Consider the following 26185-nt stretch of genomic DNA (forward strand, 5'->3'; position numbering starts at 1 on the left):
ATTATGCCTAATTAAGAATTAAATCAAGAAATTTGACAAAATCCTCTGGTCAACATGTGTAAGTTCATAAAGTTTACATGCCCAGTTTACTAATCTGCAATCAACAACTTACAAACAGTTGAAAACAAAATCAAATAATTGATTCGATCGTGATCGTGTACGCTTGAAGCCTTAAACAAACGAATAATTAACATAACAAAATGAAGAACTACCTTACCTCAGGTCGTCGGAGGATAGAATTTCACGAAGAATATACTCATTTGGAGATGATAAATGGCGATTGAGTCAGAGGGAAGGTATTTCGTGTACTCATCCCGTCGATCATCTCCTCTCCTCTTCTTCCTTTTCTATGGAGTACTCTGATGATAAGGATGAACGACTGGTTGGAGAAGATTAGAATTATTTGACCTAAATAAGATCAGGGTAATATTGTAATTATAACCATTTTCTTCTCCTTTCTCTCTTATTCTCTCCAATTTGGAAAGAAAGTAAAAGGCATCAATTTTATCCCTTTTTCCTTTCCTTTCAATTCCTTTCTTTCCATTATAAAACTCTGGAACATCCCTTTCCCCTTAAATTCTCCCACTTTCATTTCCTTTCTCTCCAAAAATCAACTCAGGAACACAGCGTTAAAGATGTGAGACGGCTGGGGCGTTAAACTTAAAAGGGTTTTGGGTTGGACAATAAAAAATGTATACATAATATATTTATATAAATATCATAAACTAATTTAGTTTAAAAGGAAAAGGTATTCTGTTTAAATCTTTTAATTAAATTTAGTTTTATTTCTTAAAATGTTTTTTTAAGTAAACTGGTTAAATGACCAATTTGCTCTCATGTACAAGACAAAAGAATTGACTTAACGAGAAAAACTAACTGGGTTAGTGCCAAATGACAAACACTGTAATATTTTGAAACGTAAAATACAAATTTCGTTAATTTTAAAAATAAAAGACAATCAATGAAATTTGATGTAAACATAATGACAAAATATTTGTAATTCTGTCTAAAGAATATACTTCTTGATGGAATTGCAATTTCACTTGACTTTCTATAATAAAAACCTTTTATAGCAGCTCTTGTATTAAAGTGTGCACTTTCTATTAAAAATCATTTTATAGTAGCTCTTGTAGTAAAGTGTGCATTACTGCATTACATACATTGTGTGTTGAGTGTTGACCGGCGCCTAAGAAGTTAAAATTATAAATAAGTGAGTTTATCACTTCCTTGACTATAGCCACTAATATTCATGGTCCAAGACAATAGACTAGTAAGACTAGCTAATGACCTTGTCTGTTATGTTTACCAAGTTAGTTCATTAGTTGGGACAATATTCAAAATTCAAAACAATTGATAAAACCCAGTTAATGTGTTATTTTTTACAACATTAACGTTAGTTTTTAATATTTTTGTAATTTATCTAAAATTCATATTAAAGTAGATAAATATGGGATAGGATAAGATATCGATAACAAAGGACTTGTAGTTTAGAATCTCAATGGTATCAAGATGCTTGTTAAAATAAAGTCTCATCTAAATTGTGAGAGTTTAAGTTCCATAGTAAGTAAAAATCGATGTTATAATCTATTATTCTAAAAAAAATAGTAGGATAAATTTTTATGTAACTTTTTTTATTCTCTTAAAAAGAACATCAATTTGACATGAACGATAATCTCTATTGAGTTATTTTTCATTCTTATCGTTTTCAAATTTAGTACTAATAAATGTTGGAAGGTTTGTTTGATTAATGCTCATTAAACCAGTAACTAAAAGAAATATTTGTATTGCTTTGAACACATGTTTTTTCTAATTAATGATAAACTTACACAACCATAAATATAAACTATTGCCATAAAAGACTTAAAACCCTCAAAATTGAGAAAAACATCTTATTTAACACCTTTATACTTGCCGTTTAATACTTTAATAATAATTACATGTTAGAACTAAACAATCACATATTATACTTGCAACTTTTATAAGAAGGTTATCAAATTCAATGATATGTTGGAGCTAAACAATTAAAAATGCTGACTTTTGATTCGACAATAATAACTATTACAATTATTGATATGTCAGTGAAGTCTTTATTCAGATATGATTTTTTTTTAATTACTTTCTTCATCAACATATAACTGAAGGATCTATCGTCAATGAAGATAATTGAATAATAATAAAAAGAATACTTATACATCTGCTATAATTAATTGGTTTCTACACCTAAAAATAAAAGTAATCTAAGTATTCGGTTTTAAGTTATAAAGCGAATCATCAAAACCAAGCATTATTCATTTTATTGGTTAACAAAAAGAAAACCCGAGTTTGGACGGGAGTTGGAGTCACCTTCTTACCTTGATCCAGATTCAAATACAAAATCAAGGCATGGAGGATTTGATGCAAAAGGCAACAGAAGCTTATTTTCCTAAAGACGTAAATCAACACACTCCAAACGCATTCTCAAATCGCACTTAATATTCTCGATTCAATTCCTCCTGGTACAAACCCTAGCTCTTTTGACTGCGTCCTGTTTTGCTATATGATTGATTGATTGATTCTTTTAGTAGAAGGTGAAATTCGTACTAACTGATTACTTTAGCTTTAGGTTACAGTAGGTTAATTAGGGATTAGGTTAACTGTTCATTTGCGATTAGACTAAGTTAATTAGGAGTTAGGTTAAGTGTAGGGGTGCAAATGAGCCAAGCCAAGCCCGAGCTCGGCTCGTTATGCTTACACTAAGCTCAAGCTCAGCTCGTTTCAATCTCTATATGTAAAGCTCGAGCTCAGCTCAGATCGTTTACTATTTATTAATTCATTTTTATATATTTATAGTTACTAGGTTAGTTACCCGTGTAACACACGGGTTAAAATAAGTAATTTTTTGTTAAATAATAACATAATGTGAAATACTAAAAAAATGTATCACATATATAAAGATATATTATACGGTAAAAAAATTACACATTGCGCAATTTGGAAATAAAAAGTTGTTAGAAAATTTATAAATCATAAATTATTTCTTTGTTACTATTTTCTATATCAAAGCTTAGTTGTAAATGACTACTTTTTAAACCAAGTCGTGGATCAAAACTCATTCTAATCTTAAACTATTTTGACATAAACATTGTTTGATACTTTAACCGGTTAAAGAAACCCACCCGTTTCGTATTGGTTACGTATAAAAATCTAATATTAATAACTAATACAATATATTTTATATTAAACAAATTAACATATTTATGATGGTATTAATTCTTTTAAATTAGGATGGAATTATTAAAAATTGAAAATAAAATATTAAAAAGAGAAGTGTATTTAATATGAGAGAGAGGAGGGAAAATTTTGTAAGGATCAATATAGTGATGACATGTGGCATTTAGAAAACTTTATTTATTAAATAGTATAGACTTTTATATATTTTTTTCAATTATAATTTTATTTTTTTATATATATAACATAACATATATTATTAACAATTATAAAATTGATAGGCTCGTTTAGGCTCACAAGCTAGCTCGAGCTCGAAAGTGAAGCTTGGGCTCGTTTATGAAACAAGCTTACTTTAAGGCACAGGCTCAGGCTCGGGCACGTTTAGGTGCGGCTCGATCAAGCTTTTTCACGAGCTGATCTCGAATTGCTCGCGAACGGGTCGGCTCATTTACACAACGAATTAAGTGTTAATTTGCGATTAGAATAAGTTAATCTGTAAAATTTTAACTGAATGCATTTATTTGCTATGATTATGATGAGCAGAAGAGAGAAAACTGGCTACACAACGAGCAACATATGAATATTTGAGAGGAAAGATATTAGATGTCTTTGAAGAGTATTCAAAGAAAGCAGAAGATCATCTTTCTAAAGCTGTAAGTGAAAACTAAAAACTGAAAACATCTTGATCTAAGTTTTTCATATTGAGTCGGTTATCTGCCTTTTCAGGTCAAGTTGAATCCGTCACTTGCAGACGCGTGGCTATGTTTAGGAAACTGTATATGGAAAAAGGGAGATTTGCCTGCAACAAGGAACTGCTTTACGCTTGCTCTAAGCAAGGTTGCTTGTGTGATAAGTTTTTACAATCTTAATAATGTTAACTGAGTGCGATTTGAATCTTTTGTTATTGTTTTTAATTGGTCAAAATACAGGGTCCAAACAAAAGGATATTAAGTCAGTTATCAATGCTTGAAAGACGAATGGCTCAAGGTAAGCAACATTGATTGTTTGTTGTGGTTTTTTAACTTGTTATTTAATCATGTTTTATTGTCATCAAGTTGTTTCTTTACAGTTTGTTGTTGATTTTTAGGTGCTGAAAATCAGGAAGAAATTGTTGCTGAAAGCATCAAACACGCGAAAGAAGCTATTGCTCTAGATGTCAAGGATGGAAATTCATGGTGTAAGATATATTTTGTGATTTGTGTCTCAATATTAAACATGCAATTAACCATCACTAAACGTTTCTTATATGATTGAGACAGCCTTGTATTTTAATAGACAACCTCGGGAATGCTTGTCTCACATGTTTCTTTGTCACGGGTGCATGGGATCACAACAAATTACAACAGTCTTTGAAAGCATACCAAAACGCCGTATGTTTGTAATCTAATTATTTAACAACTCCCCTCCTCATTCTTTCTTTAAAAAGGTTAAAATTGATCTAATCGTTTTCTTTCATGATGTAATAGGAGAAAGATGAGAGCATGAAAATGAACCCGGATTTATATTTCAACTGTGCTACTGTAAGTTTCTCTCTCTAGATGATCCTGTGCAAGCTTAAGTCAAGTTTTTTAATACGATTTCTTGCTCTTTTACATTTAGGGGTGTAAACGAGCCAAGCTCGACTAGGCTCATTTTTCTAAAGCTCAAGCTTGCCTTGTGAGGCGTTTTTTCAAGCTCGGTCTCGGCTCATTTTTTTATTTACTAATTAATTTATATGCATTTGTAATTATTAATTTTAATTATTTTTAGAAAACCCTTAAAAGAGCTCACACACATACACAAGGCTTGTTAAGCTTTTATGAGCGTCCACGATCTTTCCATTTAGGGCTCTAGCTCGGGCTCGATAAGCCTCGGTTCGTTTCGAGCTTTTTATCGATCTGATCTCGAGTAGCTCGGCTTGTTTGCTGATTGGATATGTGTTTGTTGACTTGATATGGTTTTTATCACTAATTCAGGTAAATACATATTTAGAGAATTATGGAAGGGCTCTTAGTGGATTTGAAGCAGCTGCATTGATAGACGGTCTGTTGAAGTTAAAAAGATGATTAATCATTTTGATAAGTTAGACGGTCTGTTGAAGGTGAGTTTCAGTTTCTTGATATTCTTAGTAATCTTTTTTATGTATATAATTGTCTTATGAGATTGAAATTTAACATGTTTTAGCTCATTTGCATGCACCAATTAGCCGGTGTCCCGATGATTGAGTGCTATGTGCCTTATGTCCAAGGCTTGATGCAAAACTACTATCGAGCCGGGGGTCTCACCGGAAGCAGCCTCTCTATCCCTATGGGGTAGAGTTAAGACTGTCTACATCTTACCCTCCTCAGACCCTACCATAGCTTTGTTATTGGTGGGATATACTGAGTACGATGATGATTAGCTCATTTGCATGAATTTAGGCTTGTAAACAAACCGAACACAAGCGGAGCATGTTCGTGTTCGTTCGTTTAACTTTAAACGAACAAACGATCGAACACGAACCATGAAACAAACAGGGTTGTCTTGTTCGTGTCCGCTTATGTTTGTTTGTTAACAGTATAAACGAATGGTTCATGAACGTAAACAAACGTACTTAAATGAACATAACTTAGAACAGAGAATCCAGGGCCTAGCCCTCTCTCACTGCATATGCAGGAGCCATGGAAATACCATGTTAAATATATTCTCCACACCATTAGCCTAGAAGCGTATTCCTATTATATATAGACTATGGTAACCGACTCAACAACTTAGCCACTTGTATTAATTTCCTTTTGACCCCCTTAAGAATACCTATAGATCACTTTCATAGCTCATTCCCATCATGAACACACATAAACGAACATAAATGTACAAACGTTCACGGACATATATAAAATACAAAATCTTTTGTTCATGTTTGTTCGTTTATTAAATAAACAAACATAAGTGTTTCGTTTGCAAAGACTGTGATTATTGATATCAAGTACTTGTGATCCAGGGGCAAATTAAGGCTAAACGACTTGCTTCACTGGCATCATCTCTTACTGAAGTTCAATGTAAGCTACCTAACTTTATATCATGTTTTGTACACATTATCTCTTATCTTATTATCTGCTGATTTCTATTTAAATTGTAATGTTCTTTTTGGTTTCAAGTGAAGCCATCTTACAAAAGGGCCACCATTGATAACCTGTTAGATGGTCTCAACAAGGCAATTGCAGTGGTGGGAAAAGTTCTTTTTTTCATTAAGCATGAGAATATTACTCCTCTGTACGTAATTTTCAGCCCGTTTGATTTGTTTAATTTAGAAAAAACCCAAATTGACTTGTTTATATACTTCGTGTATTTGAGTTATTGCAGGTATTATCTGGTGTGTGATTCAAACCAAACCTGTTTTGTCCTTACAGTATACGGGATGAGCAATGAAGCTGTAAGTTTTTAAAAATCCTGTTTATGCAACCTTATGGCAAGTTTTGTAAAACTGAATGTATTTATTAAAACACATATGTAGAACTAAGAAAATTTGTTTTGTGTTGTAATACTTTGGTATATCAATTTTTCCTTTTTTTGCAACTGAGGTTAAATCTTCTTTTTTCTATTTCCATTTTATATGCAATGTAGTTTTTCTCTAATATTTTGTCATATTTAATATCTAGCATAAATCCAAACATACACAGTTTTTTTGTTTACAAGTGGATGTAATAAGTTTTGTTAAAAATTTAGTTGTATCAAACATTAAGTATTTTTTGGAGGTAAAAAAGACCAAAGTAGATATTTTGTTCGATACAGGTCAGTTTTCAATAAAATTTTATATCGAAAGTGTAGACAAAATAATTTAACAAGTGTATATTTTGATTTATATTAGATATTAAATGTTACACATTACTAAAGAAGAACTACTTCAAATATATAAATGAAATTAAACAAGTAAAAAAATGAATTCGTGAGGGAGTTGCAACCTGTTGCTGCTTACTATAGTATAGAACCACAACACAAAAAAGTTTAATTTTTTTTTTCAATAATACATTAATTTTTACTAAAATAATTTCATCCTTTGGAGAATTTCTGTCTTTTAAACAATTAAATTTCTGATTATTTTCATTTATGTTTTGGTGGTTCTTTAATTTTTCAATCTCTTTTTTGTACAGATTAAAGAAGGTGACCAAGTTACACTGTTGGATTCATGTTTCCGTAACAACAATTTCTCTTGGAACGAGAAGGTTTGTTATTTCTGCAAATATATAATAACATATTCGGCACTCGCTTAACCATATATTCTTTTTTATTTTGTTGCAGCATTATGAGTTGAGATCGATTCGTGTGGATTTTTTGGAGCAAGTACTAGTGAATGGAAAACCCATCCCTCCTTGCCATTCTGTTCGATCATCAATCTATGCACAGCATAAACCGTGAAGATGAATCTTGAAAAATGAAATACATATGAAAATGAAAATATGTTAAATTTAAGACTGCAGTGTTTTAATGTTTATTTTTTTTGGGTTGGAAAAAGATTGGATATTGTTTGGTGATCTTTGTGTACAAACATTTTTTGTCCTTGTAATTTTTTCAAATGCAATTTCAAGGAATCACTTGTTGCAATGTTTTATGGCTTGAAAAGTCTACATGAAAAGGTTCAGTCTTTTTTTTAGTATAATCTATTATTATTATTATTATTATTATTATTTTGTAACTCAGATAATGATCTAAAGTATAAATTTGATATAGCCTAGTTTTTGATCAAATTTAGATCAAGGATATAAAGGCAAGAATACGGAATTTATAGAAAACAAAGTTAATATAACAAGTTGGGGATAGTTTCATGTTACCAAAGTAAAAAAAGAAATATAAAATATATACGGTCAAATATTTAATATTTCTAAATTTACCTTTCCCTGGTTTGTTGTCTAATTTCACAACAAAAATGAATAAGTAAGTAAGTAGTAATAGTAATAGTAATAGTAATAGTAATAGTAATAGTAATAGTAATAGTAATAATAATAATAAAAATTTGAATTGAGTTTGGTCCAAAAGTAGGTATAAATTGCATATTGAGTCCCTGTAGAAAGAAAGGAAAGAAAGAAACTATCTTGCCTCTCTACCAACCTAAAATAAAAAGAGAGGGTTAGGTTGGTGGGAGTGGAGGGGGGTTGGTAGAACAGAACAGAAGAGAAGAGAAGAGAAGAGAAGAGAACTAACTCCTCCCCCCCTATATATATATATATATATATATATATATATATTCACTCAATTCAATTTCAGCATTATTATTGGGTACCCGTAGATCTATCCATCCATCCATCAAATTGAAGCTCAAATCAGGTTACTTACTTTTCACCAACATCATCTCTGTCTGTCTGTCTGCCTAATTCTCAATTTCATTCCAATTGAATACTCCAATTTGTGTATTGGATTACATTTATTTATCTATCAACTGCTTTATGTTTTTTTTTTCTTCTTCTTTATAACGATGCATGTGTTTGTTGTGTGTGGAATAATATTATTAGATTAGTTGATATGATATGAACCGGAAGTATGTATGTATGTATGTATACCTAATGTGCTGATTAACTTTAGCCCTAAATATCTTAGTTACCAAATCTTATCATTTCTTTTCACTTGGGTAGGATACCAATAACAGGTTTACTTCAATTTCAAATTCAAACTTGGGTTAATGACATAAATACATGAAATTCAAGGTATACAACGATAGAAGAAGATACATGAAATGTATATACATAACATGAAGGTATATATACAAAAACTGGTGGTAGGTATAAAACATGAAATGGAGGTATACAAATCTATAAATATATGCAAATATGAATGGTTCGCTTAGCTGAGGGTTCAAAAAATAAACAACAACCGTTTTTTCGCCTAATTTCATTCAACCGATGGTACACAAAATAACAAATAACATTTTTTCGGTTAGTTGCGGTTCGGTTTCATCAGTTCTCTGTTCAGTTCGGTTATTGCTCACCTTTTTTTCTTGATATATGACATAATTTTTTGTGTATCAGTTTGTTGGCAACAGAATGATTGTTTACTTAATATTGGTTTTGCAGGCAAATTCTTTATATATTTAAAGAAATCTTGATTTGTTGGATTCAAGGCACATAAATAATGGAGGCCAAATTGTTACATAGCGTACACTTGACAACAGTAACCAGTTCCGAAAGCATGTTATCAACACCAAATAATTTCATGGGATTATGTACAAGGTTTGAGAAAAACAAAAGGGTTAATATGCTTAAATGCAATGTTGTGCAAACTGTAAAACCAGTGATTGGACATAGAGCAGAAAGGTTAAAGGTTTCGTGTACTTCTCAGAACTTTCCAGGTACTTCATCGTAGTCAACCATAAGTCAATGTTTGAGGGTAATGTGGGGAATTTCATAGTCAAAGAGAGAAATGTGAGAGGCAGTATTTAGGGCCATAGGATGTGGTTGATCCACAGTGTCTTGAGCATATTGAAGTTTTGATGTATAATTGCAAAGAACTTGAAGATATCCCATTAGGCATATAATTTGTATCTATGTGAAGTTTTGATGTGGTTGATCCATAGTGTCTTGGGCATATTGATGTGTTGTAGATTATCAAACACGATGTCTAAACGTCTAATTCATGAATCTATCTATTAAACATGTGTAGACACATGGGATCAAAGGCCTTGCATTTAGATCAGTGTATGCATGCATGTAAATTGTGCTCTTCATGACTGAGATAGTTAACACTATTTTTTTTTTTAATTTGGTTTCTTCTTGTAGCTTCAATACTTGAATCAGAAACAATTACCACAGAGGAAGATCTGGTATTAAAGGTATTTATTTTCCACAATGTTTCTTATATTGAATGTATAAAGTGAAACTTAAGGCCGATGCCTTTCAAAACCTTTTCTGATTCGCTGAATCAGTCGAGTTGGGTAACAAGTAGGCCGGTAAGTGAACCGAACATTCAGTGAATTGTTCAGCGGGAAGTTCGTTTATTTAATAAAAGAACGAACATGAACAAAACTTTTTGTTCATTTAGTTAAACGGAAAGAGCATGAACACAAATCTCGTTCTTTCATTTATGTCCGTAACGTTCTTTTATTTTAGCTCGTTAATGTTCATTCTTTTGCGGTTTCTTATCTTCGTTAGTGTACGTTTGTTTAAGTTTGTTCGTTTATTTATCCATTTAAACTATTAGGCTCAGTACACTTTAGTCTAGTTTTACCTAAATTTTTTAGACCCAATGGATTGATATTCACGTTTACTTTTAACTGGTGTTTGCTCAGCAATGTTTGTTTATATTTGTTAATCTATGTTCAGTTATATTCGTTCGTTTATGATAGTTTATGTTTGTGAACAATTCATTAATACTATTAATGAACGAACAACAACAAACATGAACACGTTCATTTTCTTAATGAACGACACAAACAAGAAACAGCTGTTTGTTTAAATGTAGATGTTCGATCGTTAGTTTACGTGTATGTTCGTTTATTTTCATTTAAACTATTAAACTCAGCACAGTTTAGTCTAGTTTTACTAGATTTTTAGACTCAATTGATTGATATTCACGATTAATTTTTATTTAGTGTTTGCTCAGTAATGTTTGTTTAAGTTCGTTCATCTATGTTCAGTTATATTAGTTCATTTATGATTGTTTATGTTTGTGAACAGTTCATTTATACTATTAATGAATGAACGAATAGCAACAAATATGAGCACGTTCATTTTCTTAATGAACGAACACGAACAAGAAAGCTCTGTTTGTTTAACTGTTCGTGTTTGTTTGGTTAAAGCTAAACAATCAAAAAGAACATGCTCTGGTCATGTTCGTTCGGTTCGTTTACAGGCCTAGTAACACATAATTCTCATTAATACTTTGGTACAGGGTGAAATGGGCTAGGTCGGTTGACACAAAACACTTTTTTCCAATGTTCTGTAAATAAATCATGTTATGTATGATCACAAAAAGAATACCATTATCAAAATAATAATAATTCATGATTGCTAACTTAACTTTTTCTTTATATTATCTTATAACTATAAAGCTTAAACATGAGGGGTGGCAATCCCCATTTACAGAAAATTAGTTTTATTATTGTTACTATAATAATAATAATAATAATAATAATAATAATAATAATTATTATTATTATTATTATTATTATAGTAACAATAATATTACTAATTTTCTGTAAATGGGTCATGATTGCCACCCCTCATGTTTAAGCTTTATAGTTATAAGATAATATAAAGAAAAAGTTAAGTTTGCAATCATGAAGTTGCAAGTCACATTGCATCTATGATTCTATGGTAAATTCGTTGCATGCTTTGTGGATATTTTAAGTTAGTTTTCCAAATTGAAGAAAGTTATAACACAAACTTGATTAAGCTTTCTTAATTAATTTACCGAGGTGATATTTATTTGCAGAAAAAGTCTGAGGAGATTGAGCCGTGTTTGAGTGGAAAGTGTATTTATCTTGTAGGTCAGTTTTAATGACATTTTCTGTCTTTAAATTATAAAAGTTCAGAATATTATCAGATATATAATCTTCTGTATAATATATTTGGCATGCTAATTTATGTTTTAAATAAGCTGGACAAAGAGTTCAACCCAACTTGACCAGTTTCAACTTTATAGTTTTCAATTCTTTTGACCCGAGCCTGTTTTGACAAGTTATTCAACCTGCCTGACCTGCCCATTTGGTCAACTCGTGTAAAATGTAAACACTATTTTGTGCGTATGTGTAACTGTGTATTATTTGAAATTAATGTAGGAATGATGGGATCAGGGAAAACAACAATTGGCCAGATCTTGTCAGAGGTGCTCGGTTATTCTTTTTTTGACAGGTTTGTGACTCATTTCCTTCTTTATATCTTGCTTTGAAATTTTAAACTTAATTTCAATTCTTTCTTATTCAGAATTTCAGATAACCATTTAGTTTATTGTCCTCCATAATATTCATGTGTTAGATGCCTGCAGTGATAAATTAATAGAACAGTCTGTTGGAGGAATCGCAGTTGCTGACATATTTAAGTTGCGTGGTGAGGCCTTTTTCAGAGATAACGAGGTTAGTGACTATGACCTGTTTGACTGAATCATTTTTAATATAGATAAAAAAGAGGTGGTATTAGTTTTGAAAAGAAAATCATTGTGGTTTGGAAATCTTTTAGTTGACACGTTTGATTTCTTAGAGCTAAAACATTACCCAAATTGACCTTTCGTATATAAAAGGGTTGAAACTTTTTCCACCTAGAATTAAAACTATTCATTAATTTCAATTTGTGGCTCTGAATATTTTTATTAATATCAAGTTTCATTCTTTTTATAGACTGAGGTATTGCATAAGCTGTCATCAATGCGTCGGCTCGTTATTTCTACAGGTGGAGGTGCGGTTGTTCGGCCTATCAATTGGTATGGCAGTATGATCATTCCACCCTTCTCTTTCTCCATACTCTCCAAACTCTCATATCCTAATGCAAGTTTTAAGGAAGGGAATAAATGTCAAAATTTTAAAAAATGAGCATATATGATATTATGATTTTGAGTAGATTACATGGATGGTTCGAATTTTGGATTTTTTCCATAAATTTTAAAAGTTACGGATTTAGTCCCCACCCACTTAGTTTGCTTTCAGAAATGGTCCCTGGGTCTGGTAAGAATACTATTTTGCCCTTTTTAAAAGATACACTTTGACCCTTCACTATCTCACTCTTAAAAAGGGCAAAATAGTCATCTTCCTTAACCCCAGAGGGCAAGGACCATTTATGAAGGTGAACTAGATGGGTGGGAACTAAATCCGTAGCGTTAGGGACGAAATCCAAAACTTGGACCAAACCACAGGGACCATCTGTGTAATTTACTCATGATTTTTTTGTTGGTTAAGTATGATATTATACCAGGTTTTGAGGGATTGATGAGAAATTATTTGCTTTTTATGAGATTTATTTATGTTTAATATTAGCAAAATAATAGAACTGCTTTGTTCATTAGGAAATACATGCACAAGGGTGTAAGCGTCTTTATTGATGTGCCTTTGGATGCATTAGCACAAAGATTAACTGCTATAGGTACTGCATCTCGCCCGCTTTTGCATCATGCATCTGGTGATGCATACACACAAGTATGTTATATTATCTTTCATTCTAACATTTTAAAATAATTTTCAACTTTTTACAGTAATTATTATATTACATGAGTGTATCATTTTCTTGATATATATAGACATTGAAGAAACTATCTAAACTTTGGGAAGACAGGAGTGAAGCTTACACCAACGCTCACGTGAGAGTCTCGTTGGAACGTACGCATTTCTTTTTTTTTTCCTAATATTATAATCGTGTATAGTGAAAGGGCAAAGTTGTCAATTAACAGAACAAGGAACTTAAATTTGTGTCTAGGTATAGCAGCCAAGTTGGGACATGATGATGTTTGTTGTATTAATCCTACTCAAATCGCAATTGAGGTCGGTTTCTCTCTCTCTCACACACACACACACACACACACACACACACACAGACGCACGTTTTGTTGATGTTAACTTTACTACCCGTTTGGCAGGCACTCATTCAAATTGAGGACTATTTGAAGAAATGAACCCACCATTTTGGGTTCGGCTCGTGTTTGTTGTGCAATTAGCCTTTGATAAAACACTAGTCTTGTTATTGTTTAATAGTTTATTGTGTTTCATACAAGTTTTGGAGCACCTCATTTTGACTATACCGTTTGTTTTCTTATATACATCAATAAAATAAGGTTTCCGCATTCCTTTTTGTGTTTTCATGGTGGTTTTGGACCTTTTGGTACATCTCTGTAAAGCCTAAACGAGCTTCGAAGTCCAAGCAACAATAAAATGAGTTTTATTTTGGTTTGTTAATCTGTTATGTTTGATGCTGTTAAATTGAGCCCATACAAACCCATTAGAAAAATTACATAAAACCCAAATTAGCCATCATCACGTAACCATAAAGACCAAAAATGAGTGCTTGGGTTTATTTTGTCTCACACTTTATATGGGCTCCGCATGCTTCGAACACACTCATAAATCATACTAATCATGTGATAATGTAAGTAGTGTCAAAAACTATATAACTGAGTGTTCTAACTGATTTTGGGCACAAATTCAACATGACATGTAACATATATAGTGGTAGGTCAAACATTGGTGGTGACTTCAGTGTTTTAAGTGGTTTAACACAAGCTTATAGTGGTGTGTCAAACACAATAGTATATTCTTTGTAGATTTGATGCATTGTTGTAATATGTTTTCCCACACAAGTCTATAATGATGCGCCAAATTTCTTAGGTTTGAATCATTGTTGTAAATATTTATTGAACCCATGTGTAAATAATAGTAGTTTGCATTCTATTATACCATCCATCTATGATTGCATAATAACATTCAAAATCTTTAATCAACTCTCAAAACTGATAGAACACTATTTTAATTGTACGCGCCTGCGCAATAATAGCGACACCATCAATACATCTTTACATTACCGTCCGCTACAAACTCAAGAGTCATGATAACATATTTACTGATTAATGAGGCCACCAACTAAACTTTTTATAAAACAAACTACAAGACCACTGACTTGACAGTAACAATGAACTTCATTTGCTGCATATTATCACTTCACCTCTCAACTATGGTATACTTCATCATTTATAAATTACAAAAATGCACAATACACATAAAAAAAAAAAGAAAGATTAAACGCACCTTAAAACCTGCTTCAGTCTAGCCTCAATCAACCTAGCAGTAAACTCACCATCACTAACCTTAAGCATATCCCAAACTGGCACCCAAATCCCGTTATCAGCCAACAAGCGATGCCTCGGTTTAATCTTCCCCTCCAAACTATACGAAAAATACTGCGGAAACCTCTTCAAATCCCCCAAATCCCCCTTCATCTCATTCAAAAAGTAGGCAACTTTCGGTTTAAAATTATTCTCAATGCTAAACGTTAACAACCCGGGCGATCTCAACACCATGTTCACCACTTCCTCGTACTCAAACCCTAACCCCATCAAGTAATCCAGCTTAGGGATCAACGTATACCGCACATTCGAAACCAACAGCATCGTCGTCTGCGACGTGATTCTGTTCGGACCCACGAAGCCTAGTTTCGTCAAGAACCACAATGTGGGTTTCAATTGGGTTTGGGGATGTCGAAAAACTCAAGGCAGACGTCGGTTAGCAGGAAGTGGAAAACGGGGTAAAGGTCAGCGTGGGGATCCCAGGTGAGGAGCTGCGGGTACATGTCGAAGATACGGCCGAAGTCGGAGCGGTTGACGCCCATTGAGGAGAGGCAGTTTTCGACGGATTTGAGGGTTTGGAGAGAGGTTGATCGGAAGTTGGGGTTTTTTTGGAGGGCTTCGGTGGGGTTGACTTTAAGGGCTTTGAGGTATAATATCTTTTGCCGGAAAAGGATGCCGGAGTCTGTGGTGGCGGTGAAGACTTTGTTTTTAGGTTTAATGATGGGGGTTTGGGTTTGAAGTGGGGATTTGTTGGAGGTTGAAGTGTTGAAGGTTGAGGAATGAATCTGATTATCATTTGATGGTTTGTGGGCGTGAGGTGGGTGTGTTCTTGATGATATAGTTTCTAAGAAGAAGAAGAAGAAGAAGAAAGGATTGAGTAATTTGAAGTTAAAGGGCTTTATTTTTATTTATTTTTTTTAACTATTTTTAACTTCAATGTCAACAAAGTAATTGATAACAGATAAAACGAACCAAATACTTAAAATTTAAATCGAACGAAAACTGAAATTAGCTAAAATCGAATTGAACATTTTTTGATCGAACATCGAGCGATTTTCGAGCATTGTTTTACTTCTTTTTCAATTTAAAATTTTCAATAAGCAACAAGTTTGAAAGTTGTAAAAAATATATTTTGTAAACAAATTAGTAGTTTTTAAATAAACGTGTAATCTGTTGTAAATTTTTATAATAAATAAGTTTAAATGAGATATAATAAACATGTAAACAAATTTTTAATACCCTAAAAACTTGAAGCGAACAAATGAAACTACAAAATTGACGGAATAGAAAAAAAATTAAAAGGTTTAAAAAATTGTATACTTGTGTTTATGTGTTTTGTTTATATATTCATATATTTGTTTATATAATTATATGTAAAATAAATAAAAATATTCGAGCCGAACTGAGCAAAACGACTCGTTTACAATCGAGTGGAAAAGCGAGTGAGCATTTTTTAAGAAAGTGCGAGCAATTTGGACAACCCTAGTTGTAAGCAAACCCACCTACATATTAGTAAGCAAAGGTCTAGCCTAAAGTAGCCGAGCTCGAGCTTAAAAAAGCTCAGACTCAAATAAACGTGTTTACACACCTAGTCGCATCTCACAAGTGTCTTGTTGATGTGAAGTGAAAGTAAGATGATTGTGATCTAAAATAAAAAAGAGAAATAAACAAGAAATAAAGAAATTTATTAATGACCAATTCTAACCTCCAATTAATTACTTGTGTTTTACTTTTCAACTAGTAATATTTTATTTTATTTTGATGTGAATAAACCAAGCAAGCTGTAAGCAAAACCCTGGGTGGTAAAATCAATCAATCGGCGAGAGAGATGGGGAAAACAGAGAAAGAGAAAGAGAAAGAGCGGCTGAATGATCTCTTAATCCAACACCTCAACACCATCCATGAAACCTTTCAGGTAACTTCAATACAATACTTTTTTACTCATTAATAATATATATATATACTTGTTCCAATTTCAAATCTATTCTATTCAAAAACTAATTTCATTCAGGTTCTGGATCAAGCGCCACCGTCTTCGCTGCAAAAAGTAAGCTGGGATGAGGTCGTCAAATTGGGACAACAGCTCTACAAACAGGCCACCACTCGTATTATTATTATTATTTATTATTTATCTCCTAGGGTTTCACTTTTGCTTCTTCTTATTTGTCAATAACTCAACTACCTTCTTTTCAAGCTTCTGATTGTTGATAGATAGATTAATTATAACTTATTATTTGAATTTTGGGCTATGTTACTTGGTACCAGTTTAACTCGGAACATGCCTTATGCTGTTGAATTTCTTTTGAAACTATGCACAAATCAGTACGTTTATGAATGGCACTCACTTTATCTTGTTATGCAGTGGGAATGCTTTGGACCGGAGACGGGCCTGATGCCAAATCACTTGAGGAAAGCATGAATACCTTTTCCAATTTGCTTCAAGGCTTCCTTTTGCTTTCACATGGAACTTTGATCGGTGCAGGAGCTACACTCTCTTCTTACATCCATGCATCCGTTAAACAAGTTATCGATTGCAGCTTTATGTTGTTGAAAGAGTCTGTCGCTTCTTATGGTAAATTCCTTTTCACCCGTTTCCTTTTTAGCTTAACATGTTTGACCCGTCAAGGTCAAAACATAACCCTAACTCCTACCCATGTGTATTATCTAAACGGGTCAAAATTGGCACCTTTAAAATCACATATTATCATTGTTATAAACTATCAAAGCACGTGCGAAAGTTGTTTATGATACCAAAAAAAAAACTTTTATTTTTATTCAATTTCAATAGAATTCATATCAGAATGTTGAGAAAATAAATTAAATCTCATTGGAGTTGGCCCAGGTGACACGGCAGGAATTTTGTGCATGTGTATCTACAATCAACCTATTAAAACACGCCCGGAAGCCGTTTTACGATACCAAAAATTACTTTATCTTGAATACAAATGTGTTTTTAATAAAGTTTTGATAAAAAAAAATAAACATATGTGTATGTAGTATTTTGTAAAAAGTTTAAAGAAAAGATATTAGAGAAATTGAAACTATTATATAGTATAAAGGTGAAATTGAAACTAATAAAAAGTGGCAGATTGTGGTTACTCAAGTCTATTCATGGTTGGCAAATTGTTATATGTTACAGGAAACAACAGTAAAGGACACCAACTCTCGATTCCTCAGATCGTAGGGACCGTTTGGGAGGCGTGCTCGTCTCTTAAAAAGACTCCTGGGACAAATGTAACCGCCATAGGCCGGTCCATTACTCAAGTTGCGGTTTCCATAAATGACGTTCTTCGTGAAATGAAGGAGCTTAAGCCCGCTTCATCAGACGACCCATCTGACGAGGCTGCAAAGCCCAGTAATGAGACCCACGAGAGTGACAACTCATCAGAGGGAGATTTAGGTACTGACTTGTCACCCGAAGATATGAAAATCACTAAACTTGCCATTGAAGTCGTGTCAGGAACTCTTAAAACAATTAAAGAAACTATTCGGTCAATCACGGGGCTACTGAAGAACCCACAAACCGATAGTAGTCAAACGGTCAACTCTTTGGAGAAGTTGTTGGATATTTGGAAAAACATGGGATTGCAAGTGGATGAGATTGGAGCTTGCCTTTATCCTCCTCAAGAAGTTGGTGTGATTAGAAGTGCTAGTGAGAAAATGGTGAGCTTTGTTGGTGAATTAAAGGAACAAATGGAAATGATTAATGGGTGTTCAGTTGGTTTTGTTGAGGCATGTAATGGTTTAAAGGGCTATTTAAAGCAGCTTGAATTAGGACTAGGGGATGATGATGAGGATGAAGTTGAAGTTGTGAGTGAAATGAAGAATCTTGAGATATGCCATTAGTGTTTTTCAATGAAATTTAAGTGTATGGACAAACAAGATTTTGGGGATTAAATGATAATGTTTATGTAGTAGTAACTAATCACGTTTCTCTATTCCATTAAAGTCATTCGAAGGATTTTTTCCTCAAGTGGATCTACTTTTATTGGCTGTTCTAATTCTATGTAATTCTTTAGCATATGTTAAAAAAGTTCAAACATTAAGCAAGACAAGTTAAACATAACTAGGTTTCTACCCTGTACGTTGTGCTAGGGCTGTTTCAAAAAAATGAAAAAAATAAAAAAATACAAACTGTTTTAACTAAAAAAATGTCTTAAACAAGAAAACAAATAAAAATAATATCTAATAAAAGGACCAACCAAAAGCTGTCAAGTGAACCAAGCAAGTCACTAAGACACCAAGTTTCAATATTAGTCTTAAATAAATATGAATGTAAAATTACTATTGTTTGATTATTTTTTAGATACAACTTACGTCTAACAATTATGAAACTTGATTATTATCTCTTAGTGAATTTGTGCTTCACCATTAGCTCTTAATTTAAGTTAACTGGAGAAAAAACTATCACTAATTAGTAATAAAGATTCAAACAATAACTCTAAAAAGCTAAGCATTTATAGAAAAAATAAATAATACTAATAAAGTGGATTGGACATCCAACCAAAGTTAATAATGACTTCTAAATGACAATAAAACTATTTTAATAGATAATTTGAAGGGTATCCTTGTGATACAAGGACTGACCATTCTTACGAAAAAAAAAATAGTACGTATTGTAAATTCCCGAATGACACATGTGAGTATATATATCACGATAGTCAACTGAGAAAATTTTCAACTTCTGTAAAAGAAATTTTCTAAGTCCGTCACTTACTGGTTGAAGATTTTTTTTATTTGGATTTTATTTATATGTGGTCTATCGCAACTTTAGTAAACTTTTGGCTTTCCAAGAAATACATACTCCAGATATAGTGTATTCACATATGCATAATTTGTTCATTAGTGAGTAAAATGATCATTTGGCTGCACAGAACCAATATCTGACAACCGAACCACAACTCCAGAAGTCGAACTACCACACCAGAAGTCAAACCGGTCAACATTGGGTTGGGTTGAAACAAGAATTAAGTCAACGTTATGTACCAGTGACAAATAATTAATATATGCTACAAAAATTACATGATCCTTCTTGTACATGTATATCAAGTCCTTTTCTATGCAACAGCTGCCGATCTGGGCTCGAGCCACTTACTTACCAATGAGCTTAACAGTCCAAGCACCACCAAAGTAAAGACCCAAAAGTGGTCCTGCCAGAAGCATCTGAGTCAGGGGATCGGTTGATGGGGTCACGATAGCAGCCGCAACCACTGCACCAACTACCACATATCTCCATATCGATAACATTTGATCACCCGACACTAACCCAACTTGGCCTAATAAAAGTTGTATAACCGGGACCTGCGCGTAAAAATTAAAATATGAAACAGAATACAAACACGTATAAATACATATAACTTTGTATTACATTCGATATAATTCTGGTAAAATTTAATAGCATATCTTTTAAACATAGATGGGTCTTAAACATCTAGTAAAAACTTTACTAAACTAATATCAAATCTTAAGATGTATACAGTTTGACCTCAAAACAAAAACAAGATTTCGACTTTTGAGGGAAAAAATTATCGTTTTCCAAATTCAAATTTAAGACGATCCAGTTGAAATTTCCACCACCATTTTTTTTCCGCTTAAAGGGTTTTTTACACAGATAACACAAAGACACAAAATATAAAAAAAACCAGACAAAACGATTGGAAAAAAAAATACAAAACAAAAACTAACACGTTTGACTCTAAAAGTCAAACAAGATCTAAAAAGAAAAGATTACCTAAAAAGACAAGCCAGTACTGAACATGAGTACCAATATGAACTCAAAGTATTGGTCAATTGACCACAATGATTCAACAACTCCTTCGGCATAGTTAACAAAGAAATTCAAGGCGGCTGGAGTCAGCACGATGTATGAAAAAACAATCCCGGTGTAGAAAAGGACCGAGGACCCAAGAACAATAGGGCCCAAAAATTTTCTTTCGGATCTTGTTAATCCAGGCAGGACAAAGGCTATGATCTCATATAGAATAACCGGGCTTCCTAAAAGAAGCCCACAATACACTGATACCTGCATTTGCAAAGTTGGATTCTTATTATGATTTATAATTTTAGTAAGGATGCTAAAATATATAAAAAGGGTGATTCTTAATTAGAGCCCAAATGAGATTTTGAGTTCTATATGTTATGGGTTAACCTTAAAAGTAAAAATAACTTGTGGCGGTTTTTTAAACAGTGTTTAATATAAGAATGGTTCGGATTAAAATCACAGGGTTTCATGACTATAAGAGAAAAGTTGAGGGCTTTATTGAATGCAGAAAAAAGTTAACTTAACCGATAAAATGATGAATGTTGGTTAGTTAAAAAACATAATATATATGCATGTATGAGGATTCTATGCAGAAGACAGTTGGGAGAACAGAAAGAACAAAATAAATCATTTTAGTTTAAAAAAAAATTATAATACAAGAAAATGGGTGAGAAGCAATGTTTATTCATCTTTCCTAATATTCTAAAAGTATATATACAACAAGGTTATTTATAGAACCTACACATGTGTAAATCAGGTGTAGGTGTATTTCCTACACATAACCTACACGTGTGTAGGTAAATGTTTAAAAATGAAAAGAAAACATATCAACAAATTAGTTTAATGGTTTTTATGTACATAACATTGACATTGACATTTGTATGTAAGAAGTAAAAGTTTTTTTTAACTTTAAACTTTTATTAATTTTTAACATGAATGATTGATAGAAAACATATTAAACGATTTAGGTTTATTCTTTTGGTTTTTGTAATAATTTAGTCTTTTGTAATGATCCTCTCCCCATATGCGTGTGTAACTGTGTATGTATCTTTGTATATGTATGCATATATAGGTTTGAACAAGTCGAAAACAAAAAGGATGAAAGCATTATGAAGAAAGTGCAGGAATAAATTCTCAAAATGTTGAAAGTCGGGTAATTTTTATCATTATTCTTTACTAAAACTAAAATGAACCTTAAAATCTCTAAACATGTATGTCAACAAGTGCATAAAGGTTAAAAAGTAACCTTTATAGTTGTAAAGAAAAACTCGCCCGGAGCTAACTGAAGAAACCGAACACCTTGAGTTCTAACCGGAGCTTCAAGAATCATAATAAGATCCTTTGAGTACACAAAACATCCCATTATTGCAGCTCCAACGGCCAAAACCGACACAAAGATTCAGTCTCTTAGCTCTTCAAGATGGTCAAATATGGTCATTTCTTTGTCATCAGGTAAGTTCTTTATCCGGGTACAAAAAATTATAAAGAGCACTTCCATTAGTAGAATCATTGTTTGCTAGTGCATCTTCTTGGACATCATCAGCAACCACTACATATACAATGTCAAAAATAAGGTTGGTAATTTTCATTTTGTGGGTCCCATATAAGTCGGTCTTACATAATTTACATGTATAAAAGAAAGATAATCACATAGAATGGATAAAAATAGCGGTCACCAGACCAATATTTTGAAATTTGGTTGCCAACCAGATTATTCTTGGTTGATTTAAATTACAAGTTTACCCTTATAAAGAAATAAGTTTTCTTCAATAAGGTGATTATATGCTTTTCTTGTATCCATACATGACATGTTGAGGTCTTACAAATAACAAAGACACCGGCTTTTTAATCTCTCTGCTACATAAAAGATTTCTCAAAAATTTAGTCTTCTTAGATTTCATTCTTATAGATTAACGACACATCTAATCCGTCATTCACCCAAATCCGAATTCATGAATTAGGTTGTGTTTGTTTTTGCTTATAAGGTCTGCAAGGAGCCTATGTCTGCGGGCGCGCAGACATAAGCTCTTGAAGACTGTTTGTTTTTTTTAAAACAAAAGATCTGAAAACTGATTTTATGGTCTTAAAAAATAAGCTTTTTTCACCATCTTCACACTTCTTAACATCTTACCAAGTATCAACACTCAATGTCCAACACCACCACCATCCACCGTCTGTCGCCGCCACCACCACCACCATCACCCACCGTACGCCGCCACCACCACCACCATCACCCACCGTACGCCGCCACCACCACCACCCACCGTCCGCCATCACCACCTCCAACCACTTACCACCACCACCGTTAGCCACCCACCACCACCACCACCGTATATCACCACCACCACCCCCGTCGGTCACAACCACCGTCCACTACCAACACCACCCACCGTCCGTTACCACCACCACCCAACACCACCGCCACCACCATCCACTACCACCATAGTCCACCACCCACCACCACCGTTCATCACCACCACCACCCATTGTCGGCCACCATCACCGTCCACCATCCACCACCACAACCGTCCATCACCACCACCCACCGTTCACCGCCTACCACAATCGTCTATCACCACCCACTTTCATAGTTCGTACACCACTACCAATTATTTTAGCAGTCTACAAACGTTAAATGACTTTTATCTACTGTAATATATATGATAGGTAACTAATTTTCAGCTTATGTAGACGATATCCAGTTTATAAAACAAACAGTATTATATTTTCAGATTTGCAGACCTTCAGACCACATCTTCAGTTGCAGACATTAAATCAGATAAAATCAGATTGCAGACAATTTTTGTCTTCAAAAACAAACAGCACCTTAGTCAACTTAGACGTTTCTAATTCATAGCAAAGCTACTCGTATGACTAGGAGAGGGTGCGAAAAAATATCCCGGAGGATAGAGAGGCTGCTTCCAGGAAGACCCCCAAAACCGAAACCACATTTAGGCATGAGTCATGACAAGTATATCGGAAACACAGAGTGCAACAAATAGAAATCTAGATAACAGATAACAAAAAGAACTAAAAACCATAGTTATTAAATGCGATGGGCGCATAGGCATCTTCTAGGCGCTAGCCGCAAAAAAGCATGGGCCTGAGAAAAAAAAAGCGCACTTAAATAGAAAACCGCAAACAAAATTTGTAAGGGCAAACAACAGTTTATTCAAATACAAAATCATTTCAAAAGCATAATCTTTAACCATAGTTACCAAAATCATTTAAAAATACAAAATAACCAAATTGTTCACACTCGAAAGCCAAAAATTCATAAAGTAATAAATATAACTTTAGCAAGCAGGTTAAAACAAAGCATCTTCTTCATGCATCTTAACAGTGTTGATCAGTTCTTCATGTAAGCAATGGAAAACATGATAAATATTAAACCTATGAACCTGTTACAGCAGTGAGAGTAGTAACCGCAACAGAGAAGGATGTAGACGACATGGTTGTCAACTTGGTCGAGTTCCCGTTAGGATGTATAGTTAAGGATGGTGTTAGGATTCTTGAGAGGAACCCGGTTTAGGAGAGAGGAGGCACAAAAAATTATTATCTGTGTGTATGATTAGGTTATGATGTTAATATTTATCTCTCTTTATATACACCCAAGGGAAAACCCTTTATTAGTTAATTATAGGTAACATGGCCCATCAACAATTACCAAACTAATATATAATAAGAGAGATAATAGAGTTAATTTTGTTAATCCCGTTAATTTAAATTTAGGTAAATTGTTTTAAGATAGAGATCAAATAAAATCAAAGTAAATAAAAAAAATCAAAAAATATTCAGTTGCCCTCTTTTTCTCCTATATTTGTGACTTCAGTCAAAGTAGGCGCAAAAAGAAAGCACCGCCCTAAATTTGCGCCTAGGCGCCAAAGCGCTGTGCTTTTCATTACTATGCTAAAAACATAAAAATTGTAAGCTAACCAATACAAAAAAATGGTTAAAAGGATAATAATATCAAATAAAGCATCCAAGCGACACAAAGACAAAAATAAGATAACATGTAAAGATCAGCAAAAGTATAGGTGAAGCCAAACCCCTAAGAAAAAGCCAAGAAGATGCATCCTCCATTAAAAGTCCTTAACCTAAATCCGATGTCTCCACAAAAATCTTGTCCTCGACCATGTCATATTGTTCTTAGAGAAGTGCAAGTCTATCAAATCAATGCCTAATCCGCTCATAGACTTGCACCTCTCTGAGGACATGGTCGAGGATAGCACTTCATGGAGACACAGGATTGAGGTTAAGGACTTTTAGGGGAGGGCACATCTTTGTCTTAACTTTTAAACAATGTTAGTTGGATATGAACAGTTAAATAGTATCTTCCCTCAAATGCCCGCAAATTTATCTATCTCTACCTACAAAGAAAGACTCTTTAGTTTCAAAAAACGGCAGCGGCAGCGGCACTTCATGTACATGCCAATCAAAATTGGTCGAATAAAGGGCCTCCGAAAGCCTTAAAAATGGCCAAACAGATGAAGAGGTTATGAAGGATTTACTTAATCAAAAGGTTGATACGTAATAGACATGAAGATGCAGCTTTTTGGTTGTATATAAAACAACACCTCAAGCCTGCCTTTTGGCACCTAAATTCCCCGACCACACGCTTTTGAAAACCAATAAGAAAACTGAAGATCATATAACTAACTGTGTTCCTAATTTTCATGATGTTAAAACCAAGAAAAACTATGATTCCACAAAAACTCAACAGCAACCAGAATCAACTAAAATCAAGATACCAAATTTATTAATAACCCACCTCACAATTCATGCCATAATAATATTATTATTATTATCAAGTAAAATGAAGATAGCAAATTTATCAATAACAACCCACCTTACAATTCATGCCATAATAATAATAATAATAATAATAATAAGATTGATTAAATTTGGTATTTACCAGGTGTATCATCATCATCAAGAAGTGCTCCTGAAGCCCCAATTCCAAGGCTTTTTGGGGTATCATTTGTTGCATCCTCAAGAGCAAAGCAAGCAACTTTACGAATCTTTCTTTGTTTTTGGATTGAGATACGAAAAGGGGTTGTTTTTGTTTTTGTTTGATTGACATGGAAACAGGAATTGAAGAAGCATCTGTTGTTTGTGTTGAGATTGAGATTGTGGATGAGGGTGTTTGAGCTTCCCATTTAGACCTTATTTTCCGCAAGGAAATTTGGTAGGCTTTCTTTCACTTTGTGTATATGAATTTCTCATGTTATTATGACTACACCTTTTTTATTGTTCGTCACCGAGGATATTTATTTTGGAATTTGGATTTATGCAAAGCCTGTGGCGTGTGTGTTACAAGGATGCCTTGGTGTTCTAAATCATCATGGACTCAGGATTATTATTATTATTATTATTATTATTATTATTATTTCTAGCTTTTATTATCCGTAATACGGGTTGTTTTACGTTATTCGTTACTAATATTTATATATATTTTTTTTGTATTTTATTAATTTTATTAATTGTAAATGAGTTAGTAATGTAATT

The 26185-nt window shown here is 33.2% G+C and overlaps 2 protein-coding genes and 3 pseudogenes across 4 annotated transcripts; 3 read left to right on the forward strand and 2 right to left on the reverse strand.

Annotated features, from left to right (window-relative positions):
- The first annotated feature begins 2382 nt into the window (after positions 1–2382).
- LOC143577764 (uncharacterized) lies at positions 2383–7683 on the forward strand (annotated as a pseudogene). The gene is made up of 13 exons (XR_013143165.1): positions 2383–2495; positions 3751–3860; positions 3934–4044; positions 4137–4194; positions 4295–4384; positions 4483–4577; positions 4674–4727; positions 5163–5287; positions 6167–6224; positions 6324–6438; positions 6529–6598; positions 7317–7388; positions 7465–7683. The product of XR_013143165.1 is annotated as an uncharacterized LOC143577764 (transcript).
- Positions 7684–8428: 745 nt separating this feature from the next.
- On the forward strand, positions 8429–13920 carry LOC143577765 (shikimate kinase, chloroplastic-like). The gene is made up of 11 exons (XM_077061502.1): positions 8429–8487; positions 9231–9505; positions 9933–9985; positions 11587–11641; positions 11933–12005; positions 12139–12226; positions 12488–12570; positions 13150–13279; positions 13381–13459; positions 13557–13621; positions 13717–13920. The coding sequence occupies exons 2-11, from the start codon at positions 9289–9291 to the stop codon at positions 13750–13752; spliced, it is 879 nt and encodes a 292-aa protein (XP_076917617.1). The 5' UTR covers positions 8429–8487; positions 9231–9288; the 3' UTR covers positions 13753–13920.
- A 948-nt stretch (positions 13921–14868) lies between these two features.
- On the reverse strand, positions 14869–15714 carry LOC143577762 (transcription termination factor MTEF1, chloroplastic pseudogene; annotated as a pseudogene).
- A 985-nt stretch (positions 15715–16699) lies between these two features.
- Positions 16700–18762, forward strand: LOC143577763 (uncharacterized). The gene is made up of 4 exons (XM_077061501.1): positions 16700–16831; positions 16928–17021; positions 17279–17488; positions 18056–18762. Exons 1-4 carry the CDS (start codon positions 16745–16747, stop codon positions 18760–18762), a joined length of 1098 nt encoding a protein of 365 aa, XP_076917616.1. The 5' UTR covers positions 16700–16744.
- Positions 18763–19833: 1071 nt separating this feature from the next.
- On the reverse strand, positions 19834–25875 carry LOC143577766 (sec-independent protein translocase protein TATC, chloroplastic-like; annotated as a pseudogene). Its single transcript, XR_013143166.1, has 4 exons — positions 25593–25875; positions 21924–22226; positions 20648–20938; positions 19834–20217 (listed from the first exon to the last, which is right to left on the reverse strand). The product of XR_013143166.1 is annotated as a sec-independent protein translocase protein TATC, chloroplastic-like (transcript).
- Positions 25876–26185: the final 310 nt, after the last annotated feature.

Source organism: Bidens hawaiensis, unplaced genomic scaffold, assembly GCF_021521415.1.
Source record: "Bidens hawaiensis isolate Kalapana, Puna unplaced genomic scaffold, B.hawaiensis_p1.1 tig00028799_1, whole genome shotgun sequence".
Taxonomy (NCBI): domain Eukaryota; kingdom Viridiplantae; phylum Streptophyta; class Magnoliopsida; order Asterales; family Asteraceae; genus Bidens; species Bidens hawaiensis.